Source organism: Camelus bactrianus, chromosome 12, assembly GCF_048773025.1.
Source record: "Camelus bactrianus isolate YW-2024 breed Bactrian camel chromosome 12, ASM4877302v1, whole genome shotgun sequence".
Lineage (NCBI taxonomy): Eukaryota > Metazoa > Chordata > Mammalia > Artiodactyla > Camelidae > Camelus > Camelus bactrianus.
In genome coordinates this window covers 30,726,660-30,754,486 of record NC_133550.1, presented here as the reverse complement: position 1 = coordinate 30,754,486, position 27,827 = coordinate 30,726,660, and the positions used below count along the sequence as shown (strand labels likewise).

Genomic DNA, 27,827 nt, shown 5'->3' with positions numbered 1-27,827 from the left:
ATTTAAGGTTTTCAGATAAGCTTTGGTCCTGTATCAGAAAGAAACCAAATTTCTAAATTCTAACTTTCATACCTGTTTCTTTTATGCCTCTGAGCATAGAGGCCCCTTGACTTTATAGGTGGTATTGGTACAGCATTCAGAGCATCAATTGAAAGATGTGTATTTAATGACGTTTGGCTCATTTTAGACCAGTTGCTTTCAGGCAGGGTATGCTATATAGGAGTCGATGGGTCAAAAAAAGTATCTTTAAAGGGCTGTGCTGTGGAGGGGCAGAAGGAAGGGATGGCCAAGGAGGGCAGAATTCTAGGATACCTCTTTATATTCTTAACACCCCACACTAGCTCACAATCACACCCAAAAGATTAAAATCATTAAACTAAGCAAGCACAAGAATGGTTTCCTTCTTGAACATATATCTCTTAGCAGTATAGATAGTTTCTTCAGCACAAAAGACTTTTTCTTTTGTCATGCTGCTTTAAGTAAAGTTCCATTATAACTGTCTCCATATGATAGGGCTATACAAATGAAAAAATATCTTTGGTTTTAATACTTCTTGAAGTAAATGAACCACAAACTAGGACTTGAAGATCTTTCTCTTTGCCTAGTTTGGACTGTGGTGATATATTTATGTGTAATAGGATTTAACTAGCATTTCTAGGAACTGGAATTTATTTACTGTAAGCAATGAAACACAACCTAAATTCAGACCTCTAAAGACTAGACTTGAAAGTAAAATCTTTGCCCTTTCTGCTATGTATACTGGTTAACTAGCCTTTGTGATATTTACAGTCACACTAGTTTTACACTTTCAAAGTTGAATTCTTTAATTGTTCTTTGGTATTTTAATTTGGGTAAATGGCCAGCAAGAGGTGTGTTAGCTGAACTACAGTATTGAGCTTTGCTTTAGGCTTCATTTCCTATAGATTCACAACCATAATTTTCTATATTCTTTATATCAAGGATATTACTCTAATCCAGCAGCCCAACACAGGAAGCATTATAAAGCACTATAATTTAAAAAGATAATTTGGAGCTTTTTAAGTTGCCTACATGCAGCTTGGTATTTGTGTATGTATATGTATTCAGTTTGTCTATTTGTATGGCTGATACATGATAGACACTTATTATTTGATAAAATAAGTGAAAGAATTATACCCCATTACCCTGTTTCTTCGCATTGCTAATAGGATGCAAATACTTGGAGTAGGATGTTGTTTCATAACTTACTCTACTTCTTTAATGTGGAATCAGTCTTACATTTGTATGGTAACTCTCAAATTACTTGAGACATTTTCACCTCAGTCACCATTATTAACTGGTGTCTCCAAACTGTCTTATGTCTGGATTTAACCATAGCAAACTCCACAAAACACCTAGTTGTTGTGTGTCTTCTTTTGTTAATGAGGACTGCCCCTGCAGCTCCATAGTGATGATTTAACTTAATAGATTAACTCACTGGATCATCAAAGGCCTTCTGACTTATTTGTTAGCAAGTAGCTCACTTAATGCTAATAATAATAGCTGATGTGTTTACTGAGTACCTAATAGGTGTCAGGTACTGTTCTAAGAACTTTCCTGATATTATTTCATTTAATCTTCACAGCAAACCTTTGGGATAAGGTTATCCCCATTTTACAGGTATGGAAACTAAAGATCAGTGGTTTCCAGGACATGTCTGTGAGTTAATGAGTGGTCAGGTGGCCTAACTCCAGAGCTGGTGTTTTTTTGGAATTTATATACATTAACGTTGTGCAGCCATCACCACCATCCATCTCCATAACTTTTCATCTTCCCCAACAGAAACTCTATCCATTGCCTCTCCCCACAGCCCTTAGTAACTACCATTCTACTTTCTGTTTATATGAGTTTGACTAGGAACCTTATATAAGTAGAATCTAAGGACCTCATATAAGTGAAATCATATAGAACATTTGTTCTTTTGTGACTAGTGTCTTTAAGATTCATCCATATTATATAGCATGTGTCAAATTTTCCTTCCTTTTTAAGGCTGAATAACATTCCATTGTATGTATATACTACATTTTGTTTATCCGTTCATCCATCAGTGGATACTTGGGTTGTTTCCACCTTTTGGCTGTTGTGGATAATGCTGATAGGAACATGAGTGTACGGATATCTGTTCAAGTCCCTGCTTTAACTTCTTTTGGGTATATATCCAGAGTGGAATTGCTGGATCATATGGCAGTTCTATATTTAATTTTTTGAGGTGCTCCATACCATTTTATATTCCCACCAGCCATGCATAATAAGCGTACTAATTTCTCCACATCCTCGCCAATACTTACTAGTTTCTGTGTTGTTTTTTTCAATAGGATAGCCGTCCTAACAGGTATGAAGTCAAAGCTTTTGTCTTAACTGCTATATATATTCTTCTTCAAGCCAATCAAAGGGAGAGATGAGTTTGCCCTTCACATGGTTTCCCTGTTCTTGGAGCATCTGTTATCTTTCTTTGATATAACCAAAGCAGAAAATTAAGGAAAGAAAAAATATTTTTATAAACCCTGATATCCCCAAAAGCTGTAAGTTCTATTCAGTTCATTCTGATTCAATTAAATCTGTCAGGTAATTCTGGCTTTACCTTCATAATACATTCAGAATCCAGTCATTCCTTACTGCCATCACTGCTACTATTCCAGTCCAAGCTAAAACTTTATCTCCCTCCAGGATCATTTTAAATTAGCCTCCTAACTGGTCTTGTTGCTTCTACCTTTGTGAGTCTTCAGTCTGTTCCCAACACTGCAGCCAGCGTAATTCTTGTTAATGTAAGTCAGACGTTATCACTGCCCAAACTCTACAATGGCTAAAAACCAAAGTCACTGCAGTGGTGTGCTTGCACCCCTTTTCACTGTGCTATCACCACACTGGGCTCTTCATTGTCATGCTGCAGACACACTTCTTTCTGAGGCCTTTGCATTGACCATCAATAGCCGCGTGTCTCACTCCCTCACCTCCTTCAAGTCTTTACTCAAACACCATCTTCCTAGTGAAGCCTATTCTGCCCCCTATTAAAAATTGCAATTCCTACCTACACCCACCACCTTGTACTTCTTTCCTTATATTGCTCTTTTTTCTTCATAGCACTTAGCACCTTCTAACATACCATATAATTTACTTATTCATTTAGTCTGTTTTCCCCACTAAAAGATAAAGCTCCATGAGAGAAATTTTTTTGTTCACTGAGATGTCCCCAAAATAATGCGTGGCATACTGTAGGCGCTCAGTAAATTTTTGTTGAATAATATTTTGAGTTGTTGAATAAATAAGTTTGTCAGCCCCTTCTCAGCATTAGGATACCAAGACAACTGAGGTCCTTGCCCTTACCAAGCTATACATGTAGTTGGGGAATGGGAGCCAGGGAATGGAGTTCAAGAAAAACAGGATATGGTAAATATCCACTCTGTTCTTTTTATTGTTTTGTGGGCGGCAGATACTATGGAGAGTTTTTCCTGGAAAGGCATTTCTAATTTCATTTGCATATAATGTCTCCTTTCCCACCCCACCTGCCCTCTTCTTCCCTGACAGTCTGGGCTCACAAATGTCTTTTCCCATAAATCCTGATCCCTTTCTTAGATTGTCACCCCATAGGCTACATTTAGCCCACAAGTAGGTTCTGCTTGACTTGCCTGACGTTGCATTGGTTATTTGGTTTTGTGTTTTTATTCTTTTGTTTTACATAGTGCTTCTTAAAATAAGAATTCAGATATTTCAGATGAAAATTTGGATTTCTAACTTCTTTTGAAAAACCAGAAGTTCTGATAACATTAGGCCTGCATTCTCACATGGCAGCTGATTGATGGAGTTGAGTGGCTGTGGTCCCTGTCATATCAGGCATATCAGATCATACCTTTGATCTGATAACATATTTTTTCATTCATTTTATCTGCCTAGCCCCTGCAGGGATCTGACCTTATAGCCTCTTTATTAACCATAATGCTTTGAATAAAATGTAACCCGCATTTTTTAGAGCTAGAAGTTAACTTCCATACAGCTCAGGGAACATTTAATCGCTTTTTTTTGTTAAGTGAACTAGTATAGTATTGTTGATGTTGGCCAAATAAGGCAACAATTTGAAGACAAAAGTCTTGAAATATAATTCAGCTTTGATGCATATGTTCATATACTTATATCTTTTTAGTATGTCTTAATGCTTTTGTCTCCAGGCCCATAGCTGCTGTCAGTTCATATAATGGCCTTATATAATACAGAATTCTCAATGAAATATCACACATATACACAGATACAAGTTCAGATACTTCTTGTCACCTAACTGGAAGACACATAATCACAGGATTAGAGTGCTACAAAGATGGAGGAGGGGAGCAGAGACATGGTGGGAAAAATTATGATAAATATAATATTACCCAATAAAATATCCACCAGTTAGTGTACTTAAAGCATCTTAGGAGTCAGAGCCTTGGAACAAAAAACCGGTCCCATAATTTCAGTGTTAAGATCCTGAAACCTGGAAAAGTTAAGACTCAGACAATGTACTGTTTGAGGTTATAAAGGTAGCAAGTGTTTGTCCAACCAAAAACTCATCTATTTTATGAAACCTCACTCCATTGTTGTGGTGGTGACTACTATTTGCTTTCTCTTCCTCTGGGTAGGGAAACTACATGAGATTGGTTTGAAGTGGGGAGCATGAGGGGAGATAGTATCCAAGCCTGCCTCCTGCCCCCAGCACAACTGGCATTTTACCTGTAAGAGAATGGCATAGTCCAGTGTCCCAATTTTTGTTTTCTGTGGCATTGTTTACATTCTTCTAGTACCAGGAGAAAAAAAATGTGTCTTTAAAGGAAAAAAATGAAACCTGAATCCTTGGAGTGACTTTGAGGATTTGGAATGTTTTACTGCATTGGTAAAGGATGGTAAGTTCTTACTCTGTAAGAGTGAATTTCTGGCTGCTACTTTTATGCTCAGTGAACAAAGAATTTTGTGACTATAGTAGCTAATTTCAGAGCAAGCCATTAAATCATTTTAGCAGCAGCAAAACTTGAGGTCAGCTTATGGAAGAGATATCATGTCCACTAAGCCCTTAAGAGAACCAAGAAAAGAATCAGATGTGCCAGTCCAGGAATTCATGTCCTGACTTTGTGTGCTGTTGTATCCACAATACACAAAGCTGACCAGTATGTCCTCCTGAGACTTATTTTTTCCCCTGAGGCACATGATGGCTTGTGCTAATGTCATTATATGCTAAAACTATCTGTAGATCTGATTTTTTAAGTCACCCTTCCATTGAACTTGAGGAGAGAAGCCTTCTCTCAAGGGACAAATGAGCGTAATCTACATAGTTAACATATCTACTACCTTCCCTTATGCTTTCTTCTAAGGCCCTATTTCCTTTGTCTGCTTGGGAAGTGGTATGTGCCTATAATAAGCACCTTTACTTATTTATAAGACTAGTTTTTCTAATTTAGCAGGCAGCAGAAAAGAAACCAGTGAAAATATATACCATTGTTACATGCCTAAGCAAATAACAGATGGATAGTGGAACTGAATTTTCAGTATGGCATCTAGATACTTCTTGAAAGCCCTGTAGTTCTCAGAAGCCTTGTCTGGGTCCTCTTTGTTCTTGACTTCTGGGAAATGTGATGACCCCATTTAGCGTTTTTGTTAATGGTCACTAACTCAGAGGCCTTTTTCTCTTCTCTTATGAGCACCTGAAAAAAAAAAAAAAAAGGAGAGGGGCTAGTGGCACACAATGAGTATCTCAAGTAGGTACTGTAGCCCAGTGGTTCTTAACCTCATTGTGTATCACAATCACCTGGGGGGGGTTAAAAAAAAAAAACAAAAACAGATATAGTTGATATCCAGTGAGACCCAGGCCTCTTCACTATCAAGTTTCTCAAGTGATTCGAATGTACAGCCAAGGCTCAGAATCACTGACAAGCCTGTGGGTTTTCACACTATTTCCCCAGAGTTCCTGAAAGTGCCTTTTAGGGGGTACCTTAAGAGGAAGCAAGTGAGTGCGGACAAACAGAAGGGTTCTGGGCTCTCACTCCTGGCCTCTTCTGCCTGGGCAGTTCCACTTTTGTCTATTTCATAAATTAGCTTTCTGTGTAGATTTCATCTGTTAAAATAAGAAGGGTGCGGGGTTCCTTGCTTTGAAGGAAAAAAGTTTTTTAACCATGGCTCTAGACAAAGATCTTATGCAAGAATGGCAAAACATGTTTTAGATCCAGTTCCTAAGGATGGTGAGCACTGAGTCCTTCCACAGGAATCTGTGTGTCAGGTAGCCACTGAGGAATGTAGAAAAAGAAATCTTTTAGTAACAGGTAATAGTACCCAGTGACCTAGCCTTTGCTCCAAGTAAGAGAAGCCCTGCTCAGTAAAGAAAGTTAACTTGTCCAAGTAAAGGTCTTAAGCAGGGCGGGCAAGCTAGCCACCAGAGGATCTAATTGATTGCAGTGTCTTAGTTTGGGCTCACATGATTCTTTCCCCCCATTTAGGCTAGTGCTGTTCTCCATTTTACCCCAGTGCTCACACTCTACATTATTTATACTTGATCAATTCACTCACTTGCTTATCCTTAAGGCCTGGCCCCTGAAAGTATGTGTTTGTAGACCCTAGAAAGTAATTTATTGGCAATTTGCTGTTTGCAGGGATATTTCATTTGATCATTAAAAACATACTGTCTGTACTTGGCTGGTAGAAAATGCTATAACCTCTTGTCTGCTTCCCTAGAAAGCTGTTTAAACTATAGATATTTAGCAGCCATTGAAAGAATTATCTTTTATTTCACCTCTTCAAAAAAAAAATGTGGCTTTTATCTGAGAGGATAGCTTGGTTTGATATTAGAACTTCATACAAAGTTTATGGAATGTATTAATTTTAAGTACTTTATTAAATCTGTTTCCAGAAAGCCAGATGGTATACCTGTCTCTTGGTAGACTAGATTTCATTCATTTTTTAATCTAGGTTAGATCAAATCTAAAATTGTTCTTCTGCTTTATCTTCTATTATTTAAACACTCATTGCCTTCTGTGGTCTCACTAACGGACTAATTTCCTGAGATTATAAATTGGCATGCTTTCATTTTCAGATTCCAACCTCTCTGTCATCATTTTTCCAATTTTTTTTGACATATTTGTTTTTATGCTGTATCACAAAATAGATTTCTCCTTCTCTGAAATCATTTGTCCCCTATATAATTAATTAAGCTGTGCATCCAAAGATATTTATCCTAACGGCACCAAATTCCTTATTTTTAAAAAGCAGCCATGCCTTTAAAAAAAAAAAAAAAAGTTGGCAAGTTAGCTGTCACCCATTTCCCAAAGCAAACTAGTAGGAAAAGTCAATTTTTAAAAAATACCTATAGCAGTTCTATACCATAAAATTGCTATTGCCAATTTTTTGGCTATTATACTCTTTCTTATTGTAACTTACAACTTGGACCAGAAAAGTATAGAAAGAGCATAATTTGAAAACATACAGCATAACTTTTTTTTCTTTTTGTAGCATTAATCTTATCACTGGTCATTTAGAGGAACCAATGCCAAACCCCATAGATGAAATGACAGAAGAACAAAAAGAATATGAAGCCATGAAACTTGTCAACATGCTTGATAAACTTTCCAGGTATTGTATTCCCATACATTTTCTGCTTGGTTTCTAAAAGTGTTCTATTTCTTTGTCTCTCTCACTGAGAGTTACCATAGAACAGCAACTCTGGAAATCCATGTTGATTGGAACAGGATGGCCCAGGCAGCAGTAGTTCAGATCTCTCTTGGCTACCATGGTTCTTCTACATGTGCCGCTATGGATGTGCATTCTTAAACATTTAAACTCTCAAACCTAAGATAGTAACTACTGTGATATTTAACCAACTAACCTCCCTGTCTTCAAAAAGATGCTGTGAATTAGGTTCAGTGATTTTGCTGCTTCTTGTATTTTTTTTGTTTTAGTCTGTTTTGGTTTTTGTTCCAAATCATGATGCTTTCTTGTTCTTTTTTTTTTTTTTCCTTCATTTTTGATGTGCAAGTTTGCAATTCTATCTTTTTTGGGTTGCTTCTGAAACCAAGAATTCCAAAATGTCATGCACCCAGTAGGAAAAAGTGAAAAGGAATAGCTCAAATGAAGGGTTTTTTTTTGATAGCAAGCACTTGTATTAATTAGAGATTATAAAAACAATTTTCCCTTCCCTTCTTGCTTCACACCTCCTCCTCCTCCGAAAATAGCCAGTTTTGAAAATAATTAAGTCAAATACATACTAATAAGCAACCAGTCATCTTGGAGGAGTTATTAGAAAATATTAATTCCTTTCACACTTGCCTGAATTCCTCTATTTTCCAGTCATACATTGAGTCACTGTCTCCTTTAAGCCATCTTGAGTGAATGCTTCTGTGTGTTGGTGGCAGCTGCCACCAAATAGGTGAATTTCTTCTGGTCATCTCCTTTTTCACAACAGCTATGAAAAGGCTAGTGTCCCTCAGTCAAGAGAAGTAGCAATGGGAATGGGAAAGTCAGAATGCCAACCATTAAAGGGAAAGGTGTATAAAGCAACAAGCACAGGCCAAGAGTACAGCAGGAAGCTTAGAGTAGAAATGTTCAAAAACAAGAAGAGGCTGACATGGGAGTGTGACAAGTTAGGGTATTTAGACACTCTACAAAATCTAAGTTTTCAAATGATGCTGGTAATGTGGTAAAGTTATGTAGAAGTAAGTAGCTTCATTATCTACAAAGCTAGTATGACTAGAATTTAGCTGACTTCCAGTTAGTCCTTTTGAATTTTCATCCTTTTCCCAAGAATATTAGAATTTACAGCTAGCCAACTATGCTCACAATCTTCAAAAGACATTGTTACTTGTTATATACAGGCTGACCTGTAGGAGGCAGAATAACAAGTTCTGAATGAATATATAAAAATAAGATTTGTACTTCCAAAAGGACCTGATATGGCTAATGAAACACAGTGGTGTAAGTACAGCAGTTAGGATGAGAACAAACAGAGTCCATCTGGTAGAAGCTAGGGTGGGAAATGTTAACAAGGACCTAAGTGGAGCATCTATTAGTGTGAAGACAATGAACCAGTTGGGTTGCATAAATTTCATTTTCATAAATTTCATTTCAATAATATGAATTCTTAAAAGACAACATAGATGCTATCCAGCTGGCCCATAAACCCTGGATGAGTAAACACCCAGCCTGTGCCCACGACTCAGTCTGAAGGTGGTACTGACTTTCACATATATAATGCAAAGCAAATATGGCTTGTGTTGGCTTTGATAGTACCAGTTTCACCATGAAAGTTGAAGCTAAAGGCAACTGTGAGAATAGTCTTAAATCAAAGAGACTTTTTTCATGATGTGTAGTGGGTTTTTTACATTGTTCGCCTTTGTGTGCTTTCTAACACTCGCTCTGACTAATAACAATCAATGACAAAACTGTATGGAGATCAGCAGTGGGCATTCCAAAGCAGGAATGCAAAGAATGAAGCCATTCTTTATGTGTCTCATGTGTTTGTCTTAAGATTCTTCTCTCTCTTCACTGTTGTTTTGGGTTTTGTTTGTTTGTTTTTTGTTTTTTTTTTTTGAGGTTAAAAAAAAAGATGCCATAAAGCCAAAGTAGACTAAATTTAGTACAATTCAGGGAACATTTTTAAGCAGCAACTCTGTGCAAGGCACTGTGCTAGGAAGATGAGGGAGATTCAGAAGTGAATGTGACAGCCTCTGCCTTTGGAAAAGTCACATTTTAGCGCAGGATATGGCTGTAATCTATTACTGAATACAAAGTAGAAGGAAGTAATGACAAAATAAGGTCTTTGTTGAACTGTGCGCACCCAGGAAAAGGAGCAGTTCATTCTGTCGGGATGAATCAGGGACTGTTTCACAGGGAAGGTAGCATTCATTGCTGATCCATGAAGTTTAAGAGGTACTGAATTGACAAATGGAGAAATGACCATTCATTCCAGGTAGAGGGAAATTTACTCTTGTTAATATGATAAATCTGTGTTATGCACATACTTCATCTTTCTTCCAAAGAGCTCAAGTTATTTTATCATTTGATCAGTATGTTATTAGATTTATCATTGGAGGAAACAAGGCCCAAAGAATTGCCCCAAACATTTCCAAGCTAATGACTGGTGAAAATCCATTTCCCTTCACAGTTTACAAACACTTTCACAATTACTGTCTTTCTAGCTAAAGTGAGACTAAGAACTTCATTTTCTAGAACTCAAGACCTTTGCTCTGTCCACTGTGCTACTGTGTCTGTCTGTTAGAGTCAGTGTTTGTGAGAACACTTCCTAATCATCCTCTTCAGCAATGTGTTATTGATTAGTTCCCTCAACTGTCACTCTAAGGATGTTCTGCATCCCACCAGGTCTTACTGTGCTAAGAGAGTACTGTAGCTTGTAGCTTTGTCTGATTAACTTTCCTTTCTAAAAATGAAATCATTTTCTCCTGGGCCTGAATTGAAAGGCATGCAAGTAAAGGATAGCATTGGAGGTGATGTGGCCAATGAATGGACGCTAGACACTTCCTTTTTTCCATCCGTAGGAGAGCAGATGTGAAGGACCTGCACCAGGATGGTGGTTAGCAACAGTGGCCCGTGCCAAAGCATTTACCAAAGTGATGACTAAGGTTGGTCATGCCAAGTACTGTTACTGAGCCTGGTGTAGGGTACAGATGTTATTTACCACCAAAACTGTAAAACCATCAGTGCAAAGATTAAAATTACATTTCGATGTTGCCTCCATGCTAGACATAGCCACTGCCTCAAGTTGCTCACCACTTGAGCAGCTTTATCTCAGCTAAATTTCCAAGGACACTAGATAGATTAGTGCTCAGGTATTTTTTTTCCATTGACTACTAACTGACAGTAGTATTCCAAGTGATTTCTTTTTTTTTTAGTATAAGGATTGTATTTGTGACAGATGTAGGTAAGGGAATTGGCAGTGGACCTGGAGGTCTTAAGAGTCTGAGAATAACCTGAACCCTATAAATCCCATCATGTCTAGCTAGTACAGTGCCTTGTACCCTATGGTTTCCCCAGCATGTGATAATGAAATAATGAACACGGTTGATTTCCCAAATTGGTTAATTTTTTGCTCAATAAAATAGCCTACATGGTTTAAAGACTTTAAAGTATATTCCTGTCAGTTCCATTTCTTGGCCAGATATCATGAAATTCAGATCTGGAAAGGCATTCCATAAGATACTTTGGCCCATGACTGGCTAATTTAAATACTGGGGTACATAATTCCTTTAATATAGAAATAATTATAATATTTATCAGACATAAGCATTAAGCCCTGAAGCATGAGATTATAGAAAGCTTCATTTGACATTTTTAATATGAAAACAGGTGGAAAAGGGGATGAAATTTGCCTGCCTCTCCATCTCCCCTTTCCTTTTCTGAATTGGAAAATAAGCCACTGCAACTTAAGCAGGAGATTAGAATGAGGATTGTGTATTGTGTGTGGTTAAGCAAGTCCAGTGTGGCTAATACAATTGCATTCACCTTAGCTACAGCACACAACTGACATGTAATAATGCAGCCTCCTCCACAGAAGGGGAGAGACAATTGATTGGCTTAAGCCTAAACTAACCAAGGGAAATAATATTTCAAGTTTCAGTTTTGTTTTGCCTTTCTAATCCCCTTTACTTTCTTAATTAGGACCAGGACTAATTAATCTTCTACCCTACCCTTACCCCATCACAGTTTAACAAGGTGCATTGCCTTTTTGCTTATATATTCTACTACCAAAATCTTCTAAAATTTACATTTATATAGATAATTGTTTTCCATTGCTTCCTTTTATCTACTCCTTATCCTATATATATACATATACATATATATATATATATATATATTTTTTTTTTTTTTTTTTTTTTTGCCAGCCATTGTGTAGTATTTGGGACATGGCTTTCTTAATAAATGCAAGTACCAAATACAGGAATAGTTCCCCTTTAATCTAAAGATGATTTTTGAACTTATTAAAGTTGGGACAGGTAATTTATGACTGAAAGTCATAATTATATAATTTTTTCCTTATAACTAAATTACTTTACTCCACTTACAAAAATAACTTTTGATTATACCAACCTTTATGATTAGTTAGTCAAAGAAATGTTTTTCAGATACATTTCAGAAATAGATCCAATTTTTACAGTATTGTGAGATACATTATAGGTACGAAAATGTAAAGATCTTAAAATTGTTTACATCAGAAAATCCTTTAGATCCACACTGTCCAGTATGGTAACCACTAGCCATATATGCCTACTGAACACTTGAAATGGGGGTAGTCTGAATTGGGATATCCTGTAACTGTTAAATACTTAGACTTTAAAAGATTCAGTACAAAAAGAGAATGTAAAATATCTCAGTTGTTTAATATGGATTTTATGTTGAAATAATATTTAATATATTGGGTTAAACAGATTATATTAAAATTAATTTTATCTTTTTCAATGTGGCTACTAGAACATTTTAAGATTACAAATAGCTTACATCATATTTCTGTTAGTGTTGTTCTATGTCATTAAAATGCACTGCATGGTTGCTTGGAAGTGCAATTAAGGGATCTTGGATCCAGTTAAACTAAAATACCCTTGAAGTGGTAGGGGTGAATTATTTTGAAAAACTTAGTATTGTGTATCTTCAGGTTATAGAGGGCCCTTCCACTAGCGAGACACCTCTAAGTAGGATGTCATATGACCTTTGGACTGCCTACTAGTAGTCATTGTCCTTTAACTCTGTAGTAGGAATGACTACTATGAACTCTTGGTTTAAGCACTAGCTGAAATGACTTCTGTCTGTTAGACAGACATCAAATAAGAATAATCTCCACTGACTCTATGCTCTCAGTCACCTTCCTCTAACTTTTAAGTCTTTCTAACTGGGAAGAGCATGGAAGAACTTCCATTTCTATTTTACTTAGTGTCAGTTAGCAAAATGAATATTAAGAGGTCAGCCTGCCAATTTTGGACAACAGGACAGAAAAGTTCTATAGAGAAATTACAAAAAAATAACACCTTCCCTTAAGGATAAAACTGAATTTTATTTTTTTAGCACTATATCTAACCTTTTTCTCTATATTTTCTTATCCAAACTGTATGTGATGTAGGTAGCAAATTTTTAGAAGCTTTGCATGTGATCTTCTAACAGAAATGAGAATAATAAAAGGCTAGTATTTATATAGTGCTTTAAAGTTTAAACAGTACTTCAATATATATTTCTCCACTGATTGTTAAAACAGCCCTATGAATTAGATTAGGCAAGGGATATTCTACTAAAGAGTAAATGGGAACAGTGATTAAGTGACTGAACCAAGATCAGGCATTTGGTTAATGACATAGCTGAGATTCAGTTCTTAGTCTTCAGATTCCAGATCTTACGTTATTTTGAAAAATTACTAATAGCTCTCAAATTTATCAGCGTGATTTTTAATAAGATGCTCAAAATTTTAAATAAATGCAAAGCACAAAGATAGCATATTTCCCTGAGAGGAAAATTAAGATTTGGAGGACAATCATTCCTGCTTTTTCATTCCATAGTTGATCCCTTCTCAAATATCATGTCAGGTGCTAAATAGCTTGTCTCAAAAACAAACAAAAACAGCTTCCTATGAAGAAAACCAGTAAAATTGCTATGATTCTCTGTTAACATAAAGTCTTTTAATTATTTTGAAAAGAGAATGATTATAGGTATTCTAAAAGGATTCCTTATAGGATTGTTTAGGCCACTCCCAAAGTGGAAGGACACGGTGTGGACAACATGTCATATCCATTTGTCTTGGGAATGATATTGTTATGTTATATATTCTTCCTCCCCAATTGTGCCCAACCCCAAAGCACAATGATGAGGCTGAGGGAGGGATCTCATAATCATTTTTGAAAGATGCAGCTTGAAGACCTTGAATTTGCTATGGAAAAGCTGCCACACACCTCTCCTCCCCACTGGGTTAGAGACTTATTTGAAAGATCAGTAAAAATCAATTAGCACTAAGAAGCCATTATATGAAAGATGAAGGATCAGCAAAGGACACTCTTTCATATTATGTAACTAAACATGTTAACCAATGCCAAAGGTTGTAGTAATTTCTGTGAGAAAAAAGGGTTAAAAACACTTAAGAATATCACAGGTTATTGGGAAATCCACTGTATTCAGTGGAGTATGGACTATTCCAGTGATGCTGAAATCTTCATATAAGTAAGATGCACTCTCAGACTTGGAATTATAGCAGATTACAGAGCTTCATTCTCCAGGCTATAACAGGCTCCATTATAGCAGACATTTTTGGAAAAGCTCTGTTAATTAAAACGCTTTATTTATATACTAATTTTTCATCCTGTCTTTCAAATGTGAAAGGGAATTAAATATGAAATGGCTAATTTAAAATGTCAGGGTTCTTTTTTTCCAAGCCAACCTTACATCAAGAACAGGAATCCCTGTGCCAAAGAAATGGTTCCCAATTATCCATCTTGGGTTTTGTTATACATTGTACAGAAGTCAACAAAACAAGTATGTAACAGAACCTGCCTAAATAGCAACCACCCTCATTAAAAACAGAGAATTAATCAGGGGGTGACTGAAGGAAGCAGTGCCTCATAGGTTCCCTCCTTTTCTTCTTTTCTAATCATAGAACAAAATATGTTACATAAAAGGATCGGAACTATTATGCAGTACTCAATTAGAGGGAGGTGAATAGGTCTCTAACATGCTGTTTTATTAAAAGAGCAGACTGGTGTTTGCATGATTGTTGTTTCATTACAGACCCTGTCATTAATTCCATGTGTCAATACTGCCCTGTAGTACACAGAGCAGACAAGAAAGAAGAGCCCTTGAAAACAAGGGAATGATTTTTGAGTCGTTATCAAGCTAAGTGGCAAGCGGGAAGCTGAAACTCGTATAGGTAAATTCGAAGGGACTCTTGGGAGATCTGCAAGTGGGAAACAAGAATGCATTTTACCAACTGCTTAATTATGTCCTGTTCTTCAACAAGTACACTTGAATTGAATGCTTTGTTTGTACTGCACAAAAACATGTGCTGTGGGCAAGAGTATTCTCTTGTTTCCAGGTCAAGTAAGGTGTTTTATACACATACACATCTGGCCTATTCTGTAATGTGCGATTGGGTATCTTAGTATCTGAGCCCCAATATTGCACTGTCATTTCTGGGGGAAAGATTCACATAGGAACTAGAAGCCTAAAAAGTGGAACCTTCTCTGAGGTTCTGAGAGGCTATATAAGCCCAGGCTTCCCAGAGGACCGTATTTACAGGGAAATGGTGGCTCAGGAAAATGTTAAACTCTATCTGGGGAAAAAAGAAAACAGACCATAAAATTTTAAATATGGTATAAATCCCATAATCTCCCACCCCTAAATCTTTAAGAAAGTATTTTTTGGTTTCCGTTAGCAGTCCCAAGGGTTAGGCTGGGGCAAAATAAGGTTTCCTTTCTTGGACGTGCTTTATCTGTGTCCTCGTGCCTGGCCATGCCCTTATAGATTATGGTTCCTTATCGTTTAGTAAGATCAAATTTCTAAATGATGTTTCGTTCCAGTTGAACATTCTTGGAGGCTTATCTCTTCCCTGGCCAGATGCCTGATCAGATGAGAAGCCCGCCATGATACTGTCACAGTGCCTAGAATGGGCTCTTTATCCAGTAGACATCACTGTACTTTTTGATGATAACGAGGGCAGTCTTAACTTGTGTTAAGGCCTGTGTATAGCATTGAAGGTAAGTATGAAGGAGTTGTTGCTATGTGAATATCTTAATCCTGATGCACATTTCGATATACAGTATCTCCGTTTAACCATTATCTACATATATCTGACACCTAGCCATCCTTTTTAGATGGGACCTTCATAATTTAGGACCAGTAACTCTTCATGAAGTGGCCAGTATATTGAGGGCCATGATTGAATTTAGATCCTTCCTTGACATTGCTTTGATCTACTTTTGGAATCATTCTAATCATTTGCTCATAGTTTTGCAGAAAGAATTTGGTCATGGTGTATGACAGTGACAGGTATATGCTGTGTTTGACTCTTAAGTTTAACATATCTTGATTAGAAACAAAGGCTTAGCAGTATGGAGTTTAGTGCCTTAAAAACTTAGCAGCTTTTTAAGTAGATCAAAATTATTTAGTAGTCTAATAGTAGACTCTTAGAATAGAATCTTAGGGATCATCTTGTCCAACCCCTTCATTTTATAAATGGGAGACTCAAGCCCAGAGAAGGAAATGACTTGCCCAAGGACACCCCACAAGTTAGTGGAAGATCTGAGACTAGAATCTAAATCTACTGGTGCCCCATATGTAAGAAGCCAAGTCTACACCAATTAGTGGTTGGGAATTCCAGGTTGTACAGTACAAAGGGGGCCTTGACTTCTGGACTATTAGAATGTCTGGTGAAATTGACTTATTGGGGACATAATTGCAGTTAAAATAATATGAGAATAATTACTGACAAATGGTTCTCTACCACTCACTGTCCATTTATGCTATGACCCATGTATTATATTCCTTCAATAAACATTTACTGAGAACCTTCTATGTGCCCATCCTGTACCAGATACTGCACATCACAGCCAGATAAGACATGGACCCTGCCTTCAAGTTGCTCACAGTCCAGTAGAGAACGAGAAATCCCTGGAAAGCATTATGCAGAATGCTAATACCTTTCTTAACTGTAAATCTTGGTGATGAAAATGAGTCTTCCATCCAAAGATCTAGCTTTTCTCTTGGTCAGGGTTTGTTTATTAGGAGTCCCATAAAACACCATACCTTTTCTTTCTGTCAAAGTGTAAGATAAGATCAACTGCAACTATATTTAATTCATAAACACTTATTGAGGATCTCCTATCTGCAAGGCACTGTGCTAGACACATAGGGATATGGAAACAAATAAAGCATAAAACATTTTCTTATTAATATGCCAGAGCAATGTTTTTTCATAGCTTTCAACCTTTGTAATGAGAATCATTTTTAATAAATACATTCTTACATGGATCCTTGAAATAGGAGACAAAAAATACCTCTGTACTATAATCGAGACTTGTCAGCCTAGGATTTCAAATGCTCCATCCAAATCCTCTTTTGTACCCCGTATCTGTTTTGAGCTTTCTTTTTCCTTTACCTCAGCCACGCCAGCCTGCTTGCCAATCCCTGCACAAAACTAACTCTTGCTTCTGTGCCTTTGCTTGACTAATCTTCTGCTTCTGGGATGCCTTTCTGCCCATGAATCCATGTCCATCACTGCCATTACAGGCTGGCCCTGAATCCATCTCCTGCCAGGAGCCTGTGGTCAGCATCCCCATCTCCTCTGTGTCCCTCCCACATGTACATAGCCCATATGACTGGTGGAGTATCAGTTCTGTGGTATTCATTAATGCTTCCTATTCTCTGTCCACATCTTGCTGATCTAGATATAACAAATCTTGTTAAATGAAACAGTCTAGTATAACCAGGTCATTTATCAGACCTTTTAGGAGTGAGTCTCTATATCAAAGACTTCATTTTGGTATTTGTGGGCTGTTAGTTATAAGATAGGAAGATCAGAATCGTTAAGATGGGGGTTTGAAAAGTAAGCCTGGGGTCCGTAAGAAAAAATGGTCACATATCTGTAAGTGATCCTCTCTCCTAATCCCAGACAGGATGAGAAATCTCCTTTAAACAAATTTCAAATTCAGTAAAGGTATATTGATGAACTGTCAAGCTAGGGAAAGCAGGGCTCTGCCTGTTAATCATCTCAAGCTTGTTGATCTGCTGTTCTGTAATTCTTTTAATATTGTTTAATGTGTGTGTGTTTTACCTTCTGAACTGACTAAAAGCTTCTTGAGGACAGGGACCATGTCTTTTATTTGCTTCTGCATATTCTACCCTCACCTATTCCTGAAGAGTGCCTTCTTGGGGAAATCTTCCTTTCATAAGCACATAAAGGACAGGAAATTCAAACTTGTGGGTTCCAACTACATTCCAGCCATTGCACTATGCACTTTATATGTATAATGAACTTTCACCCTCATGACAACTCAGTGAAGTGGGTATTCCTATTGCAGTTCTCTAGATAAGGAAATTGAAGCCAAAGAGTTCAAGGTCTTACTGCTAGTTAGTGGTGGATCCAGATTAGAACCTAAGTCCGTCTGATTCCAAACCTATATGTGCCTTTCACTACACCACAATTATAATAACTAATATTTAGGACTCCTTTATGGTTCAGAGAACTCTTTTATCTACATCATTGTTATTATTACTACTACTACCAGTGCTAGTACTATTATTCCTTAAGTCATCACTAGGAAGTAGGTAGAGCTAGTATTATCATTATCCCCATTTCACAGATGGGGAAACTGAGACTCAGAGACTTGCCCAAGATCACACAACTGGTAAGTGGAAGAGTCAGGACTTCAGACTTCCCAACTCCAGATGTATGACATTGCTGCCTTAATTTATCTGCACAAATGCATGATTATGTGGCCAGTTATCATTGACACCTCTCCTACAGAAATGTCAGTAAGACCAGGCAACGCATGGAGTCATGTGGAAAAGAAAATAATTCATATCCTCAGAGGAGCTTCTATATTAGTAGAGGGGTGATAGAAAAGACCCAAAAATAAAGGCTCGAGAAGAATAATTCACCAGTGAGAATTAAAATAGGGGACCCTTTATTCTGAATTCCCGTAATTTGGCCTTTAAACTTTTATAATCTTCTCATTTCAATTGTAAAATTGGATTAGGGAGTAGGGGTAAAGCGAACAGATAGGATTTAAAATATTCCTCCTGGGTTCGGATGAGAAATTACTAGTTATTTTGTATAAGCTGGGAGCTAGCCTCAGTATCATCCTATTAGCAAGGATATGCAAGAGTTTTGGGAGTGACGGCATGTCCACCCAGCAGTTCATCACTCTCTTGGTAGAATTCCTGTAGTCCCATTTGCTGATCCTACTTCAGCCTACCCCTACCTTGCACCCTACCCCACCTTATTGTACCCTCAGTCCACCAACCCCTTCAGACCTTTGAACTTTCTGATCCCTTAATGTTTCATCCCAGAAGGTGGTCCCCTCTCCTTTTGTATCAATTATTAGTAAACAGTGTCCAATATCACAGAGTCCTCCAACACAGTCACAACAAGGAAACTTACTGAAATACAGATACATGGCATAGATCAGTGCTAGAGAGAAGTTTCAATGGAAGCAGATTGTTTCTAGCTCCACTAAACATTTTTACCTAGTTGTCCTGCAGAGCTCTTCATGTCCTGAAAAGTGTCAGCATCTCCCCACCCAATCTTCTCCATCTGTTGTGCTCTTGCTCCAGTAACTGGATCACCATCTACATGGTCACCTGAGCGGGGAGCCACAGCGGCACTCCTCACTCTCCTTCACCAACGCCTGCCCTTCCAGCGGATCATGGATCTACCTTGGAAGTGATGCCTTTATATTCCCACAATCACAGCCATATGTCAGCTGTCTCCTCTTACACATTGTTACAATGACATCCTCATGACTTGTCTCTTGGCCGCAGTTTCCCCCTATTCTAGCCTGTCTTTGGCACTGCTGCCAGAGATACCTCCCTATAAAACACACCTGATCAGGCATTCATTAGAGGCTAAGACCCAGCCTTCTTACTTTGGCATTCTGACTACTAGATGCCAAACTCCCCTTGCAGCCTGACCTGCTGCTGCTCCTTCATTGACCCTCACCACTCCCCAAACACTGGGTCCCCTTTCCCAGCTTCATATGAGCAGAGAAAGAAATTGGCACAATCCAAAAATGTCTACAAAAATCACACAAGTAGATGGGACCCCAGCAGAGCCCTTCACACAGTCTCCTTTGCCTAAAGAGTTGGGGCTGTGCCTTCTTTGCCTGGCACAGGACACCGCATCGGGAGGTACTTTCCCCACCTTCCCGAGGCAGTCTGGTCAGTGCTTCATCTCAGGAGCTGCCCGTTTCTTTTGTTCAGGTTCTGTTAACACATTTACCCCATTATGTTCTAAGTTATTTTCATGTGTATGTTTCACTCACTACTCAAGGGCAGCAGCTGTGCCTTCCTTTTCTTCCCAGTATATGACATAGTTCCTGGCACATAGTTACTGAACAGACATTAAACAGCTGAACTCAAAGAGTGTGTCGCTTCAATGCAGTTAGAGCAGTTAGTCCAGATGTATGTGCTGCAAAGAGCACTGGACTGGGATTCAGAGACCTATGTCCCAGCTCCAACTCTGCCACTAGATATGTGACCTTGGGTAAGTCACTCAGTCTCCTTTATTAAACAAGGGGGTTGGACTAAATGATCTCTAAGGCCCCTTCAACTTTAAGTTTCATGATTCTGACCCCATTTCTTGGATCAGGAAACACATTTCCTACTTTATAATAGCAGCCTCAACTTAACCAGCCATCCATCCACATGACTCAAGTAGAGTTTTCAGACTCTCAGAAGTAGTCTGCTGGTACTAGCCAGAGCTGCTTGATTAGGCTCCTGTTGGCTTATCCATTGACCACCCAGCTGTTCCTACCCTTCCCCAGGAAGTTTCTCTGTGCCTGTAACACCATCACACTGCTGTGTGGCCGGCCCTTCCCAGGAGGGGGCCCTTTGTGCTGGCCTAAGGGATGACAGCAAGGAAGCAGAGGGAGAAGAATTTTTATCATTTTCCTTCACTCCAGATCCCACCAACATTACAACTCCTGCCATGTGTGTTCTTACTGTAGACCTGTTTTCAGGGGGTAATGCCTGTTTCCATGAAAAATAAGTTTTAAGCAGCTCATGTGCCTCTTCAAGGCTACTTTTAAAGTACACTACACTGCTGACTTTTTAGGGTGGGAGGAGGACTAGAGTTAGTAACTCAATAGGTACATTTGCCATAATCTCCATGTAATAAATAAGAGCCTATGAAAAGATTAAATAAATCTTTCCTAATGCTTTTTGATTGGCTCAATCAATAATTAATCATCTTTAGATGAGGCTGTAACTTGTGGAGTAGATATAATTGGATTAGCTGAAAAGAGGCAGTTGGGGGAGCTTTGAAGAGATTAAAATGGCTGTCAACCTCATAATTAAACTGCCACAAACAAAAGCAATGGTGTTTAAAAAAAGAGAGAAAGAAGTAGGGGGAAAGACAGAGAGGAGGGGAAAAAAGGGAGAGAGAAAGTTGGGGGAGGCCGACTGATTTGAAATGAATCAGGAAGTACTTATGTATCACTAGAGATTGGAGAGGCAAAAATCAGATGATGGATTTATTCCAGTTAGTGAAATCCGTACATATCAAATCAGCCATTTAATTATATGCCTGGCCCACTGGGATAGGTGAAGTTTTAGCAGCTTCAACTTCACTAAAACAAATCCACAAAAGGAAAAGTTAATTATTAAAAACAGAAGAGACCTGCTCCTTGTCCTGAGCCCATTTAGACCTTGACTTTTCATACTTTTAATTGGCTTAGTAGGTTTGGCCTGTGTGAATGAAGTCTTTTATCTCCCTCTTTTTCTTTCCATGCCCCTTTCATCTTTCCTGTTACAAACACACGAGAGAGAGCTTGAGAAAAAATACTTTGGTTTTTAAAGACTTTTTTTTTAAGGATGTGGATTAGGGGAGGGCGGGGGTGTATGTGATGCTGGTGAATACTTTTTTTTCTCTCTTTTATCTCTTTTTCCAGAGAGGAGTTGCTTAAGCCAATGGGACTAAAACCTGATGGGACAATAACGCCTTTGGAGGAAGCACTCAACCAGTACTCTGTCATCGAGGAGACCAGCTCTGACACAGACTAAAAGCATCACCTGCTCAACTCTGAATATTGCTTTTATCAGCATCTTTTCTCTGTAGCTCCAGGGGAATCTTTTCTCTAAAACATTTATGCCCTTGCTTTGGCTAGAAACACATTAACTGGTTTACTCATTGAGAATCCAGCATATTTAAGAGGTGATCCTGTGTTTTTGCGATATTGAGGCATTCATTCAGAGCTGCAGTTAGATGGAGTTGCAGGGGCTAGAAGCGGAAAAAAAAAAAAATTCCATTCCATCAAGATGGAACTGAAGGACTTCATTCTATAAAGCAGCCCTGGTTGAATCTGGCAGTTCTGTTTGCCAAGATTCTTAACAGAAGATTTAGCCGTGTCCTTCCTCTCACTCGTGTGAGCTGCCCCTTCTGAATCTCTCCAGAGACAGAGGCAGGTGAGAAGCAGAATAATCTGCTAAGAAAAGGGCTGAGGCAAGTGGCTTGTTAGATCAGGACTGAGTGAATGGAAGCCAAGCAGCTGCTCCGTAAACCTAGCCCCACTCTTCACTTCATTTCAATTTTGTATAAATCTATAGAAATGTGCACACACGCACACACACATACACACAGCCCCAGACTTGCAAACTGATTACACTCAAAAAGTTTGCATGTCAGTTACCTAGAACTTCAGAATACATTTCTCCCTATAAAGTTATAAATGATGGTTTAGTTCTGAGGCAGCTACAAATGCCTATTTATTCCGTAATGTACCTGAACACTAGTACCATAGAACTGAACCTCCATCTTTATTACTGCATGGGGAGCATGCATTCTGAGGTCTAATGTGGGGTGCCAGGAAAACATATCCTCCAACCCAGTAGAGGGAATAGGGACCCCCTGGGTACTGGAAGTTCTTTTGTGGCCTCCCCTGGGGGTGGGGGAGTCAGCAGCACCCGTTTGTACATAGAGGTCATTCATATGTCACATGTTTTAAATCGGGGACTGTGTGTGCTTGTGTGTGTGTTCTACCTTTCTACCACATGTGATCAGTTTAATGGTAACTTTATTTATTTAAAGAAGAAACACAAATAGTTACTGTTAAACTGATTAAGGCTGTTTATTTTTACTTTTAGAATTGGTCATACGAAGAAGTAGAAAACGAATCATGCAGTAGACAGTGGGCCTAGTTAATCAATGGCTAAAGTTGAAAAGGGGTTGGTTTCCTTTTATATATATATATGTATGTGTATATATATGTATATAAGCACATACATATATATATATATATACACATAATGTGCTTAACCACTGCCTTTTAAAACTTTAAATTAAATAAAACATTGGGGTTGATTCAATTTAGCCATCTCTGTGTGTTTCTTTATAGATACATGGGTTAAACAATACTATTTCACAGTTTATGCTTTTTTAAAGTGCTTTTACATCCATTATCTCACATATAATAAATAGCCTTTCTAAGGATAAAGTACATGGAGCATTAGTGAAAATGTCATTTATCCAGAAGTCATTTCTTTAGCAAAAGAACAAATCAGGAATTAAGTTTTAAAAGTCCATTGAGCTGACAAAAAAAGATGTCAAGGTTTCTTGCTATTTACTCATAGAAGAGATCCTCAAGAATCTTTTTTGCCTCTTTACTAAAATTTGCATATATTTCTAACATGTTTAGTTATCTGACTTTCAAAAGCCCATAAAAACAAACAAACACAAAAAACAGCAGAGGAGGAGGCTGCTAGTTGGAAAGCAGAGCTACTGAAAGCAGCAAAAAGCAACTGAAAACCAGATAGGAAGGTGTGGAGAATGAAAAATACTGGAGGCATCACATGTCTGGGACGATCAGTTTCCCAAAGGACCCAGGAAGTTTCTGTACAACAGTATGAGTCATAACTAATTCTCAGAATGATCCTGAACTTCTTTTAAATAAGTTAAATCCAGGATACTCTATAAAAGGCTAGAAGAATACATTTTAGGATTTTCATCCCAAATAGTTGGAAAAGAACTTACGGGTGACCCATGTTTTTAACAGTAAATAAAGTGAAATTTGACAATTCATAATTTTAGATTAAGTGAAAAAAAAGTTTAGAAAAAAAATTTAAGTATTTTTGTTACTTCATTCTACAAATGCATTTGAAAGTATTTTTTAAATTTCTACAATCAAATAGCTTTGGCATGAGTGTCAGCTTACCTAAATGAAGACATGTTTAATGAAATACCATCTTGTAAGCTTTATGCAGAGTTAGTGTTTGAACAGTCCTATTTAAGAAGCTGTGTTCTTCTGCTTTCACTGAGTTGTTTCATTTTGAGTTTCCCCCTGCTGGGCACTTAGCTTTGTTCTGAAGAGAGAATTTGCAAAGGGAGGAGTTGAGAGTGACCTTATCTTGCACAGGGAGAGAGAACCATCGATCAAGCACTTGCTCCCCAGTGGGCTTTTTTTGTATCTCTCCGTGTAACCTCATCACATCTCACATTAGAGATCATCTCTAGAAAGCAAAGTAAGTTACCCAACGTCACACAGCAAGTAAGAGTCTGGCCAGCCTGACCCTCAGCACCTCTCCTTCCCCTTCACCGCACTGCCCACCTGGGTCCACACTGTGCCTCCTTAGGACTCTGGAATGCTGGGAGAGTGGCAATTCTCAGGCCATCTTAAGCAATAACTATTTCAGTGGAACCGATTTAAAGAACTTATTAAGCAGGGAGGTGACGTGAAGTTGAAGTGTGAGTAGGAACCTTGCTCAGTTAGTACTGGATTTCAAATTAGGACCTAGAATCCTTTACGTCAGAGATCAGGTCTGCAGGCCCCCACTACCAACCCTGACATTTACCTGGCTCAGTGGCCTGCGGTGGAGGTCATGAGAATACAGTGGCTAACCACACTGCAGGCCCCTGTGTCCACATCCCTCTTGAACTCTGAAACAGGGTATGGAGGAGCAGGTCCTAAAATAAGGCACTTGAGCTGCTGCTTTAGAGTAAAACAGTCAACAGACACTTGAGGCCCCTTCACACACCCAGTGGTCCTGGGAGGTGGACAGGACAGACGTTACTGCCCCTCCTTTATAAACGAGGACATAGGCCGAGCAGTACAAGTACTCAACACCCCCTTACCACCCTCAGTCTTGCCGCCTCCCAGCACTAGGTGTCACTTACGTTGACTTCCTTTTCCTCTCTGATTATAAAGTAATATATGTTCACTGTGAAAAGTTTGGAAAATACAGAAAATAACAAAGTTAATAATTCACCCCAAAACCCACCACCTGAGATAATCTCTGTTAATGTTTTAGTGTGTTTCCGTCCTGTATTTTTTCTATGAGTGTATAATTTATTTTACTACAAGATTGGGATCATGCTGTATTGACAGATCTGTTTCCTGCTTTCTTCTTTAACATACTGTAGGCATTTTCCCATGTCAATAAATATTATTGAAAACTTAATGTCTATATGACATTCCATTATATGAATTGTGGCAAACACTGGTAATTGCTTCCCCAATGTTCTTCCTTACTAACAGAGGAGACATCACGACCTACCCCCTCCCCCTCAAAAAGTGCCAGCTGCCTTTCTGGGAGGCAGCACAAGCCCTGTCAGCACTGAAGAGCACCAGGACCTGGAAACAGCACCAGAAGAGCAGAAGCCTTGGCAGCACAAATCATGACACAGCTAGATTAACTGTCCAGGTAATTCTATAATTTTTGTTAAGGAGAGGCATTTGAAAATAGCAAGGGATCTAGATGACTTTAAACAGTCTGCATGTGGGGAAAAAAAGCAAGATGTCAATCATGTTTACTGCTGTGTAATCCAGTTATTGGCATCAATTTCTTTGGAGATATTCTTCACTGCAGTTCCAGAGGTGAAAGAGGGTACACAATGATGGGGAGTGACATGATATCCTTTCAAGAAAAGCAAGGGGACACCTGTCAGAACTACTGGGGATGTGACGAATACAATATGGAGAAGAAACAAATGAATTGGTGTTCTAGGAACAACTCATGGGTGAGGGAGGCAGGGAGGGAGAGATTTTTAACAACTACCATAAGTGAAAAGATTCAAGGGAAGGGAGATGCTTCTAGAGAGGAGTTAGGAGGGTGTGACTCTGATGCACTCTGCTGAGTCCCTGCACCAGATCTTCAGGAAGCATCAGAACAGCCTTTCTTAAAGGGGAGGGGTGGGGAGATTAAGCCTCAGTTCCCAAATCATGCATTGTATATAGTGAATCAACCTTCCTGTGCATCTAGAATAGTGCTAGTTACACAGCATCCTTCGGGGAGAGAAAAAATAGTCACTCCAGTCGTTTCCTGAGTTCTGTGATTCAGGTGAACCCTAGTTGAGAAGGACTGTCCTAAAGAAAAGATCAAAATTATTCTCCAAGACTTCTGGAGTCAGATTTGTGTTTTCTTTTAATGTAACACAGGGATGATCCTGGGTCCTAAGCTCCAGCTGTATCCAGTCACAGACCTACACCTTTTCTGCACTGAACACAACAATTACAGCTGTGTATGCTTATGGAGCAATTACTGTGCCAAACACGTGCTAGGCACTTTTTTTAAATGGAGGTACTGGGGATTGAACCCAGGACCCTGTACATGCTAAGCACCTACTCTACCATTGAGCTATACCCACTCCCCGCCACACTAAGCACTTTATGTGCACCTTCTAATTTCACCTTCATAACAATCTTATGAGGTTAAGTACTATCAGAGTAACTCCTACTTTTCAGATGAGAAAACTACAGCATAAAGATGTTAGGTACTATGTGTAAGGCACACAGCCAATAAGTAGCAAAATTTGAACTCAAACTTGTCTGATGTCTATGTAAATACTATGCTATGTGTTTTTTTTACAATTAGAAAAAAACGCAATGAAGTCATTTATTTGGGAGAAAAAAACTTAAGAGATTAAAATGCAAAAAAAAATCAGAACTGGGAAAAAATTTAACACATTTTTCCTCACTCCATTTCCATATCTCCACACTACGTAGAATCCCATACTCCTTCTAGTTTCCAAAGAGGCCCACACACACAAGCATACTTATCTACGTCAATTTGTTCAGTAAACATTTATTGGGCACTTATCATGTCCAGGCACTGTTCAAGGTGTTGGGGGATACAAACACAGCTAAAAGAACCGATCCTTGGAGTGCTCAAAGTGTGAGAAGTCCATAACCAAAGCCTGTATGAAGTACTAGCAGATGCCAGGATTGTGGGGGTTGAGTAACAAGGTTTGCCAAGGGACAGGTGAGCTGAGCGTGAGTTTGCCATGTGCAGGAGCAGGACTGTTCCCACCAAAAACTGGCTTCAGCAAAAGCTCATGTGTCTGATGTGCTTACAGAAAACAAGCAGCTGAGTGTGACTCAAAGACAATCCCATGTCTCACGATGGGACACATGAGTAGCAGCATTTCAGGTGAGCAAAGGACACAGCCAGAAAGCTCAGTCTGGCTGCAGTACAGAGAGTGGAGTGGAGAAGGGACAGACAGTAAGAAAAGAGCAGACAGAAGTCGGCTGCATCAGTACATGTAAGGGGCCTGGACCAGAGTAGTGGCAGGAGGTGTAGAAAAGAAAGTAGATCCAAGAAATACTTAGAAGCTGGAATAAACATAATTTAGTGTTGTGGGAAGGCAAGAAAGAGCTCATTTAAACTTAGATGGGGATGACCTGGGGAAAAGATCATCTAAAACACTAGCTCCCAACCTGTGAACCAAGCAACGTTGGGTCTGGGAGCAGGAGGGTGGAAGAGTTACCTCAAGGAATTTGCAAATTTGTAGGGTCACAAAGCGTCATTTACACACTGAATGAAAAACGTCCTGGACATTAAATATTCCTGTTTTACAAGCACTGTATCACATGCTGATGTAATCAAAGTTCATTCATAATAAGCATTACTCAATTCATAATATCCTTTTGCCCATCTGTATTTTCTCAGTCAAAATATTAATGATAAACAGCTATCATGTGGAAAGGAGATTCACAAAGTTCAGACTTTTTTTTTTTACTCTCAAAACTGAAAAGAATTAGAATTCTTGGTAACAGGTATCAGAAACTCAAATTGGACTTGGCTGGTCATGAAAGAACACTGGGATCTCTCTTGTAAAGGAAGGAGATGAGCAGCCAAGCTGTGGAAAGATGGAGATGCCATGAGGTCTC

The 27,827-nt window shown here is 38.6% G+C and overlaps 1 protein-coding gene and 1 long non-coding RNA gene across 10 annotated transcripts in view; one reads left to right on the top strand and one right to left on the bottom strand.

The window, feature by feature from the left end:
• RIC8B (RIC8 guanine nucleotide exchange factor B) overlaps positions 1-23,031 on the top strand; it is a 97,563-nt gene extending 74,532 nt beyond the window's left edge. Inside the window, exons 9-12 of one of the 7 annotated variants that reach the window (XR_836422.3) lie at positions 7,483-7,602; positions 14,743-14,881; positions 15,531-15,707; positions 21,618-23,031. Coding sequence is in view for 2 of the 7 variants with exons in the window: in XM_010970467.3 (XP_010968769.1) it covers positions 7,483-7,602; positions 21,618-21,729 (232 nt within the window). In the remaining 5 variants the exon portion in view is untranslated. Of the gene's footprint in view, positions 1-7,482; positions 7,603-10,520; positions 15,708-21,617 lie in introns of all 7 variants that reach the window. The other 6 variants (XR_012510673.1, XR_012510675.1, XR_012510672.1 and 3 more) reach the window with 6 other exon arrangements.
• The window catches only part of LOC141579409 (uncharacterized), a 101,747-nt gene that overhangs the window by 17,696 nt on the left and 56,224 nt on the right, over positions 1-27,827 (bottom strand). The window contains exon 5 of one of the 3 annotated variants that reach the window (XR_012510678.1): positions 5,552-5,684. The exons of 1 other annotated variant lie outside the window; for it this stretch is intronic. This is a non-coding gene — a long non-coding RNA (uncharacterized LOC141579409). Of the gene's footprint in view, positions 1-5,551; positions 5,685-27,827 lie in introns of those variants that run through there. One more of the 3 variants, XR_012510676.1, reaches the window with a different exon arrangement.